The sequence below is a fragment of the Sardina pilchardus genome, chromosome 19 (assembly GCF_963854185.1).
Source record: "Sardina pilchardus chromosome 19, fSarPil1.1, whole genome shotgun sequence".
In the NCBI taxonomy this organism is placed as follows: Eukaryota; Metazoa; Chordata; class Actinopteri; order Clupeiformes; family Clupeidae; genus Sardina; species Sardina pilchardus.
The window spans coordinates 3,281,649-3,291,648 of record NC_085012.1 but is presented as its reverse complement, the minus strand read 5'-3'; the positions used below and the strand labels follow the sequence as shown (position 1 = coordinate 3,291,648).

The following is a 10,000-nucleotide window of genomic DNA, read 5'->3' as shown; positions in this document are numbered from 1 at the left end:
CAGCATCCAGCGTCCAGCATCTTAGGGCACCTGCAGAATTACACATTAGAAATAGAATTACCTGAGATACCTGGACAGGTTAAAGTCCCTCTTAAAGAAACTCTGTCAAAGTCACCCATAAAGAGTTCTCTGTGGAAGACAAACACACAACACACACAGCCTTGACTATTAGGCTACCACTACTTGTGCCTGCTGAGGTGGCCGCGACCATGGCAACCTTGAAATGGAGAAGAAGAAGGCCAGCTGCATTCCCCTCCTGTTATTGCACTCAGTGATGCACTTTTTACTAGATGCACTCTACCTTTCAAAATGTCTCCTAAAATCGATGTTTTAAAATTGCTTTAAGAAGCTTAAAATGTGTGCTATGTTTTAAGTCGCTTTGGTTAAAAAGGTGTCAGCCAAATTTTGTAACGTGGGGTGGGGGGTTACAGCTTACTATTTTTTATTACTTTTTTTTTTTTAAACTTTGCTTTATTAAGGACAAAAGCAAATATACAAATGAATACAGTAGGATACATGTGAAACAGTAGAATTACAATTACACAAAATAATAGTTACAGCTTATATTTCCTACAACATTTCCTACAGATGTATCTAAAGTACACGTGGCCCATTGGTTATTTTTGTCCAAGGCGACGGCATTCTATCAGCAACAATAAGGTACCATTGAGAGCTTATGTGAGGAGTCCATCATTGTTAAAATAAAAGAGCATCGTCATGAGACATGATTCTGCGGAGGCATGCACTGTTTTGTGAATATCACATGCAGAAAACCGAATACGCATGCGCCATATACAATTTTGAAAGTGTTAAATATAAGTGTTATGCTCTACAATCTAGATGTTAAACTACTTATTTCTCATCTGGTCGTTCGTTTTAAACAGGACTTTTATTTTGCCATTTGCCGGAAGTGTATTTAGTGCGTATTGCTGCCAATGCTCTATTGTAGATTGCGCGACTGACAGTGGAGCAACTGAGCGACACACCTGAAGCATGGATGAAACGGAGACTTTAGATTTGTCGGTGGACGATTTTTCGAGCGAACCCGAGCTCGAAACGCTTATTGAAGAGCTGAAAGATCAAGACCTCACCTTTCTCATCGGAATATTTGTTTCTTTAGCCGTGGTGATCATCACTATAGGTGAGCTGAGTCTCAAGTTTGCTAGCCATCAACTCGGAACTAACATTAGTTAGCATACGTCATATTATACAAGAAGTAGACTAACGTAACCTAAACACTTAGATAAACCTTGCAACATGAATTTACCAGGAACTAAAGTGTGTAAACAATTACTTGCTTTTGTAATTGATGAAACCAGTCTTGTCTATGTACAGTATGCTTGTCAGGCCAGACTTTCAGATTTAACCTTACGTTACTGCTTCATGGTCATGTTTTCTAAGTTGTTTTCTAATCCTACATGTATGACACGAGTTCCTCTTCTGTCTCAGTGCTTCTGAAGTTCCTCTGGGGCAGCAAAACCACCAGAAACGCGGTGCTGTTGGTGGGACTCAGCGACGCTGGCAAAACGCTCCTGTTCAGTCGGGTAGGCTACCGTTAAGTAGCTGCTAGTCCTGTTACTCACCTCACCCAGTGTAATAAAACACCTCTGCTAACGGCACTACTTCAGTAAATCAGGTGTCAGCTAAGATAATAATCCTCACTGCGAGCTTAGCAAGTAGATGGTGTACTACATGAATTGGATAGTGAGCCAACTGCCTCCTGTTATGTTTCCAGTTCGCTAAGACATAGTCTATTAAATTCCTCTTCCACCAGAGCATTAATGGAGACCACTGATCAAGTTCAATGCGTCTACCCATACTAGCCAGTAATGTAGTCAGCTAACTAAATATCTATGCAATAAGTAATGTAGTCAGCTAACTAAATATCTATGCAATAAGTTGGTGTATGTCTGTTTTGCGAGTATTGTATTAATTGTTAAGAGTTATCTCTGTGCAGCTGCTACTGGGAAGATTCAAGCGCACTCAGACCTCGATAGCAGAGAGCAGCGCCATCTATAAAGCCAAGAATGATCGGGTAAGACGAGAGATCACTGCGCACTAACCTCAACACCTGTAGAAACTCTGAATGTTAACGCTGTGTTTTAAATGGGTTACAGTGAGGTACTGAACTGTGTGTGTGTGTGTGTGTGTGTGTGTGTGTGTGTGTGTGTGTGTGTGAGTGTTGTTCCGTGTCTGATCTCGTGTCCTGTGCTGTGTGTGTGTGTGTGTGTGTGTGTGTGTGTGTTGTCCCGTGTCTGATCTCGTGTCCTGTGCTGTGTGTGTGTGTGTGTGTGTGTGTGTGTGTGTGTGTGTGTGTTGTTCCGTGTCTGATCTCGTGTCCTGTGCTGTGTGTGTGTGTGTGTGTGTGTGTGTGTGTTGTCCCGTGTCTGATCTGGTGTCCCGGTGTGTGTGTGTGTGTGTGTGTGTGTGTGTGTGTGTGTGTGTGTGTTGTCCCGTGTCTGATCTGGTGTCCTGTGCTGTGTGTGTGTGTGTGTGTGTGTCCAGGGCAGCAGCTGGACCCTGGTGGACCTGCCGGGGCATGAGAGTCTGCGGCCGCAGTATCTGGAGAAGTTCAAGGCCTCCGCCCGGTAACCATGACAACACACCTCCAGCAGGGCGCGCACTACTCAACTCTGCCTGACGCTGGCTCAGGAGAGACTAGAGTGTGTGTGTGTGTGTGTTTGGGACCTGTGTGTGTGTGTTTGGGACCTGTCTGTGTGTGTGTGACCTGTCTGTAGCCCTTTTCACACTGAAAGCCGGCACTTCGACGGTAAGGTGGAGCAATTTGCCAGCCCTGTCTGTGTGTGTGTCTGTGTGTGTGTGACCTGTCTGTGTGTAAGGTGGAGCAATATGTCTGTGTAAAGCACTGGGCAGGAAGTTGAACAGTGACCTACAACATACTGTAGGCGTCGGAGGAATATTTGGTCTCGGGACACTTTAAGAGCAACAACACAATCTGACCGCTGCTTTGGGCTTTTGGAAGTAGGCTGCAGTAGGCAGCCGTTAGATACATAACTGGCATAGGCTGCGTAGGCTTTCGGTAAGGTAAAAGCAACGACTGAAATGCAGTGAAAAAGTCTCCTGTTTTTTGAAAGCTAGATGTTGACCGGTATTATTCGGAGGCTAAACGGCTATTGAGGCTACGTCGACAGCGGAGATGATGTTTTGGCGATGTGTGTGTGTGTGTGTGTGTGTGTGTGTGTCTGGAGCGCTGGTGTTTGTGGTGGACAGTGCCCTGACAGTGGAGATGATGTTTTAGCGATGTTTGGTGATCAATTTCCATTGACATCTGAAAGAACCGTGTGGAAGCTAGATAGCCAACAAGGACCAGTGTTTTGGTCGAATTCCCTCAACCATTCTGATGATGTTGAGTGGCGGAAGCATTTCCGTATGTTGTGGTGCAGCGTACACTGTAGGCCTACTTTTGAATTTGTGTTGGGACTTGTTGAACAAGATGGCGCAAAACCCAACAACTAACAGCCTCGAGTTTGCTACCCTGTCAGAATACAGGTCGACCAGCTATATTTTTGGCCTACTTCTGTGTGCATGACTGTGCATGAAGTTAGAGTACCGTGTGTGTGTGTGTGTGTGTGTGTATGTGGGGGGGTGTGATTGACTTCTCTTTGTGTGTGTCTAGGTGCTGTGGAGTGTGTACATGACCTTTGTGTGTGTGTGTGACCTCTCTCTCGCTCTCTCTCTTTCTGTGTGTGTGTGTGTGTGTGTGTGTAGAGCGCTGGTGTTTGTGGTGGACAGTGCTCTGACCTCTCTCTCTCTCTGTGTGTGTGTGTGTGTGTGTGTGTGTGTGTGTGTGTGTGTGTGTGTGTGTGTGTGTGTGTGTGTGTGTGTGTGTGTGTGTGTGTGTGTGTGTGTGTGTGTGTGTGTGTGTGTGTGTGTGTGTGTGTGTGTGTGTGTGTGTGTGTGTGTGTGTGTGTGTGTGTGTGTGTGTGTGTGTGTGTGGAGCGCTGGTGTTTGTGGTGGACAGTGCCCTGACCTCTCTCTCTCTCTCTCTGTGTGTGTGTGTGTGTGTGTGTGTGTGTGTGTGTAGAGCGCTGGTGTTTGTGGTGGACAGTGCCCTGACCTCTCTCTCTCTGTGTGTGTGTGTGTGTGTGTGTGTGTGTGTGTGTGTGTGTGTGTGTAGAGCGCTGGTGTTTGTGGTGGACAGTGCCCTGACCTCTCTCTCTCTCTCTGTGTGTGTGTGTGTGTGTGTAGAGCGCTGGTGTTTGTGGTGGACAGCAGTGCCCTGACCTCTCTCTCTCTCTGTGTGTGTGTGTGTGTGTGTGTGTGTGTGTGTGTGTGTGTGTGTGTATGTATGTGTAGAGCGCTGGTGTTTGTGGTGGACAGTGCCCTGACCTCTCTCTCTCTCTCTGTGTGTGTGTGTGTGTGTGTGTGTGTGTGTGTGTGGTGGACAGTGCCCTGACCTCTCTCTCTCTCTCTCTGTGTGTGTGTGTGTAGAGCGCTGGTGTTTGTGGTGGACAGTGCCCTGTTCCAGAAGGAGGTGCGGGACGTGGCTGAGTTCCTCTACTCGCTGCTGACGGACAGCGTGGTGGCCAGAAACGCCCCCTCCCTGGTGGTGGCCTGCAACAAGCAAGGTGTGACCCCCCCCCCAATAACCCTAATGGGGGATTTATAGTCGACGCTCTCGACCTGGCGCGACAATGTTACGTTAAAATGACGTCATTCCTCTATGACCCAGGCACATAAGCATTCCAGCAAAAAGTAACAAAGAGATTTATTTTCAACCAAAGGATATTTGCTAAGACCTAAAGATTCTCTTTCCACTTGGGGAGATTACATAAACTCATCTCATCAGCTAGCTGCACACACCATAGAAACTAGATGGTAATGTCCCCCAGTTGTGAAGAGCAGCAAGCTAAGTCTGAAATATCATCAAAGAAGTTAGTTGCTACTGCCATTAACGTCAATGAATACCCTGTGAGAACCAACTTCAACTGTCTGGAACGAACGATACACAAACACAACGATGTCTTCTTCTACGGTTTAGCAGGTAGCAATAGCCTTTTCAAAACAGCGACACCTCTGTTCAGGAGAATACTGCAAACAGTGTCGCGAGCACCATGCGAAAGTATGAATAGTTACAGTGTTCCCTGTGACGTCACATTGTCGCACAACCAGTCGGGAATGGCGAGTATAGCGGACGTTTAACCCCCCAGCTCAACCCTGCCCCCCCCCCCCCCCCCCCCCTCCTGCCTCCCCCCCCCCCCTCCTGCCTCCATACTCCAGATGTTGTGGTGTCGCTAGAGCAAGAGCGTGCACAGCACTAACAGAGAACACATGAACATTAGTTATAATGCTGTGTGTGTGTATGTGTGTGTGTGTGTGTGTGTGTGTGTGTGTGTGTGTGTGTGTTCGTGTTCGTTCTTTCAACCCTGCAGATATAAAAATGACGAAGTCAGCCAAACTCATTCAGCAGCAACTGGAGAAGGAGCTGTGAGTATGACCTGTGTGTGTGTGTGTGTGTGTGTGTGTGTGTGTGTGTGTGAGTTTACTATAGACTTGAGGGTTTTTTTTTTTTTTTACCATAGAACTGAGTATTTGGTTTCACCATAGACTTGAGTGTTTGGTTTTTGCCATAGATCGTCTAGATCAGTGGTTATCAAACTTTTGATATAAATGATTTCATTTGAAGTGATTTGAACCACTAGTCTAGATAGTTCCCACAGAATAGGGTTCGGAGAGTTTGAGAACCACTGGTCTGGATAGTTACCATAGTTACCACAGAATAGTATAGGGTTCAGAGAGTTTGAGAACCACTGGTCTGGATAGTTACCATAGAACTAGTTACCACAGAATGGGGTTAGAGAGTTACCGTAGTTACCGTAGTTACCACAGAATGGGGTTAGAGAGTTACCGTAGTTACCGTAGTTACCACAGAATGGGGTTAGAGAGTTACCGTAGTGTGTGTGTGTGTGTGTGTGTGTGTGTGTGTGTGTGTGTGTGTGTGTGTGTGTGTGTGTGTGTGTGTGTGTGTGTGTGTTCAGAGAGTTTGAGAACCACTGGTCTGGATAGTTACCATAGTTACCACAGAATAGGGTTCAGAGAGTTTGAGAACCACTAGTCTGGATAGTTACCATAGTTACCACAGAATGGGGTTTAGAGAGTTACCGTAGTTACCACAGAATGGGGTTGGAGAGTTACCGTAGTGTGTGTGTGTGTGTGTGTGTGTACCACTCTGGGTCTCCTGCATGAAAAGTGCTGAAGTGTGACCTCTGACCTCCGACCCCCACAGGAACACGTTGCGCGTGACGCGCTCGGCGGCGCTCAGCTCTCAGGACGGGTCGGGGGGCGGGGCCGTGTTCCTGGGCAGGAAGGGGCGGGACTTTGAGTTCTCTCAGCTGCCACTCAAGGTGGAGTTCGTGGAGTGCAGCGCTCGAGGAGCTCAGGGGGAGGAGGGAGACGCCAGCATTGAGGACCTGGAGACCTGCCTCGCCAAGCTCTGAACACACACACACACACACACACACACACACACACACACACACACACACACACACACTCGAGGAGCTCAGGGGGAGGAGGGAGACGCCAGCATTGAGGACCTGGAGACCTGCCTCGCCAAGCTCTGAACACACACACACACACACACACACACACACACACACACACACACACACACACACACACACACACACACACACACACACTCGAGGAGCTCAGGGGTAGGAGGAGGGAGACGCCAGCATTGAGGACCTGGAGCCAAGCTCTGAACACACACAAACACACACACACACACCACCACACAGACACACACACACACAAACATGCACATCCCATACACCACACACACACACCACCACACAGACACAAGCAGACCTGCCTCGCCAAGCTCTGAACACACACACACACACACATGCACATCCCATACACCACACACACACACGCACCATACACCACACAGACACACACACCACACAGACACAAGCAGGAGACTTGCCTCGCCAAGCGCTGAACACACACACACACATGCACATACCATACACCACACAGACACGCGCACCATACACCACACACACACACACACACTATACACACATACCATATACCACACATACACCATACACACATACCATACCATACCATACACAGAGTATGACCTTGTAGAGAAATGATCAGATGCTAATCATGCTGTGTAACTGTGAATGTCTGTAGTGCTTCTGTTGATCTCCATGTGTCATCAGTGTATTTGTTGCTGTTAAAGTAAAATAATGCTTTTGTTGAGACCAGAGTGGTTTCTTTACGTAATCACAGGAGAAAACCTCCCACCTCTCCAATAGCCTCGTGGTGATAATGACGTCGCCCCAATAGCTTACTGTAGTGGTGTTAAAAACGTCTCCCCAATATAGTGGTGTTAAAGACGTCTCCCTAATAGCTTACTGTAGTGGTGTTAAAAACGTCTCTCCAATAGCTTACTGTAGTGGTATTAAAAACGTCGCCCCAATAGCTTACTGTAGTGGTGATAAAACGTCTCCCCAATATAGTGGTGTTAAAGACGTCTCCCTAATAGCTTACTGTAGTGGTGTTAAAAACGTCTCTCCAATAGCTTACTGTAGTGGTATTAAAAACGTCGCCCCAATAGCTTACTGTAGTGGTGATAAAACGTCTCCCCAATATAGTGGTGTTAAAGACGTCTCCCTAATAGCTTACTGTAGTGGTGTTAAAAACGTCTCTCCAATAGCTTACTGTAGTGGTATTAAACACGTCGCCCCAATAGCTTACTGTAGTGGTGTTAAAAACGTCTCCCCAATAGCTTACTGTAGTGGTGTCAAAAATGCCAAGTGGCGTTAAAAACGTCAGAGTCTGAAACATCTGGGGAGAATGTGTGTGATCTAAGGGAACCCTGATTCAAATGACTACAATCTCATTACGTTCTACTACACAAGAGCCGAGATCAGTGGCCAGAGTTCAAATGACTGTACGGATTTGGATAGTCCTTCAACCAATCAGGCCAATGATCCGGGTGTGCCTGCCCTGGTGGATGGTTTGTGATTGGTTCCAGCAAACGTGGACAGGAAGCAGGAGAGATAACTGCAGGGCAAATTCCAATCACCGACGCCAACAGATAGATAGATAGATACTTTATTGATCCCCATGGGGAAATTAAAGAGGGTTTAGAGTGTATGTTCTTAATTCAAGTTAGATAGATAGATACTTTATTGATCCCCAAGGGGAAATTCAAGATTCAAGTTGTGCTTTTTGCGCTGTTCAAGAGCGTTAGGGATTGATAAATGGTATTTTTGTAAAGCTGGTCATAATCAACCATTTGTAGGCAACAAGAAATAGCTGTGTGTGTCCATGTTTATTTCCATCGGTAGGGGGCAGCACTTCATGACTTTGCTAGCCAATGAGTGACGCCATCAGTGTGCGACTTCTAGTTAAATGAAAACATTTCAAACACAACGGAGTCTACACGTGGGGAAGTGTCATGTGTCAGTTAAAACTTTATGGTAGTATTTAACTATGGCTTCCACAAGAAATACAGCTTTAATTACCTGAACTAAAGTAGATGTTGAGTCGTGTTATGGTAACGTAATTATTGATGAACTTCAGGCTGCGTGGTACTAGGAGTAAAATAGTCCACTGATCGCCCAACCGGACACGATGGCTCAGACGTGGAGCGGAGGACACTCCGCCCCGGTGTTGTGCGTTCAGTCTGCGGGCGGGGCCGCGGGCGTATTGGCGTCGGGAGCGGAGGGGGGCGAGGTGACCGTGTGGAGTCCGGAGGGGACTCCTATCGCTCAGCTACGCTTACCGGGCGGGGACGACGTCACCTGTGCGGCCTTCTCCCCAGCAGCGCCCGGGCTCCTGTACGTGTCGCACGGGGAGGCGGTGAGTGTGTTGGACCCCAGGAAGCTGAAAGAGCCGGTAGAGCACCTGAGCGGAGTCGGTGAAGACGAGATCAACGGGCTGTCCTTCAACGATACCGGCAGCATGCTGGCTGCGGGGGACGACTCGGGCGCCGTGAGGATCGTGGAGGTGCAGAGCGGGAAAGTTGTACGCACGCTGCGCAAACACACTAACATCTGCTCATCTGTCGCCTTCAGACCGCAGAGACCGCAAAGCCTGGTGTCCGCTGGACTTGACATGCAGGTAGTGTGTGTGTGTGTGTGTGTGTGTGTGTGTGTGTGTGTGTGTGTGTGTGTGTGTGCCCCCACAGTAACAGTTAGGGATGGTAAGCTGCTGTGCTGGGCTCTGGACTCGTGCACTTTGACCCTGACTAGATGTGATGTGTGTTCAGTGACTGAGTACCGTGTGTGTGTGTGTGTGTGTGTGTGTGTGTGTGTGTGTGTGTGTGTGTGTGTGTGTGTGTGTGTGTGTGTGTGTGTGTGCGACTGCGCGTGCAGTGTCTGAGATTTATAAGGGGCCGTCTGGGACATTATTCAGAACTAGCTTGCAAACACATGTAAAACCAAACTAATTAACAGTTTCACACACCATAGTGAAAACCTCACTCACATACCAGTGAAAAGCTTTCACACAAATAAAAATGATATGCTTCCATACACAACTGAAAACCTCTCATGAATCCTGTTCAAAACAGATTTGATCTATTGATACACTCTCACACACACTGCACTCAAATACACCACTGAATGCACTCAAATACACCACTGAAAAACACTCTCTCACACACACTAGTGAAATGCTCTCAAATACTCCACTGAAAAACATTCACTCACACACTATAGAGATCGCTAAGACATGTGACCAAAGTCATCAAAACACAAAGAATTATGGGTAGGTTTGGCTCGCCTGATGCCAGCCCATGTAAACTAGTGTTCTGGGTCTATGATCTGGCATGATAATAATGAAAACTAAGCGTGAAAAAATTGTGTGAAAAACAGAACATAATCTCGCGCTTCCTTAGTGCTGCTATCCAAGCCATTCCTCGCCTTTTTGTCACCTCTGAAACATGACGTATACTATTATTTTTCCACGCTGGAAAACTATAAAAGATAAGCTTCATGTTACTCTATTGAATTTT

The 10,000-nt window shown here is 47.1% G+C and overlaps 2 protein-coding genes across 4 annotated transcripts in view; both read left to right on the top strand.

The window, feature by feature from the left end:
* The first annotated feature begins 950 nt into the window (after positions 1-950).
* Positions 951-7,236, top strand: srprb (SRP receptor subunit beta). The gene is made up of 7 exons (XM_062521503.1): positions 951-1,141; positions 1,450-1,544; positions 1,958-2,035; positions 2,506-2,588; positions 4,453-4,589; positions 5,394-5,448; positions 6,248-7,236. The coding sequence occupies exons 1-7, from the start codon at positions 994-996 to the stop codon at positions 6,456-6,458; spliced, it is 807 nt and encodes a 268-aa protein (XP_062377487.1). The 5' UTR covers positions 951-993; the 3' UTR covers positions 6,459-7,236.
* A 1,152-nt stretch (positions 7,237-8,388) lies between these two features.
* The window catches only part of wdr53 (WD repeat domain 53), a 4,775-nt gene continuing 3,163 nt past the window's right edge, over positions 8,389-10,000 (top strand). For all 3 annotated transcript variants that reach the window (XR_009936407.1, XM_062521610.1, XM_062521609.1), the window contains exon 1: positions 8,389-9,105. Coding sequence is in view for 2 of the 3 variants with exons in the window: in XM_062521610.1 (XP_062377594.1) it covers positions 8,617-9,105 (489 nt within the window). In the remaining variant the exon portion in view is untranslated. The remainder of the gene's footprint in view (positions 9,106-10,000) is intronic.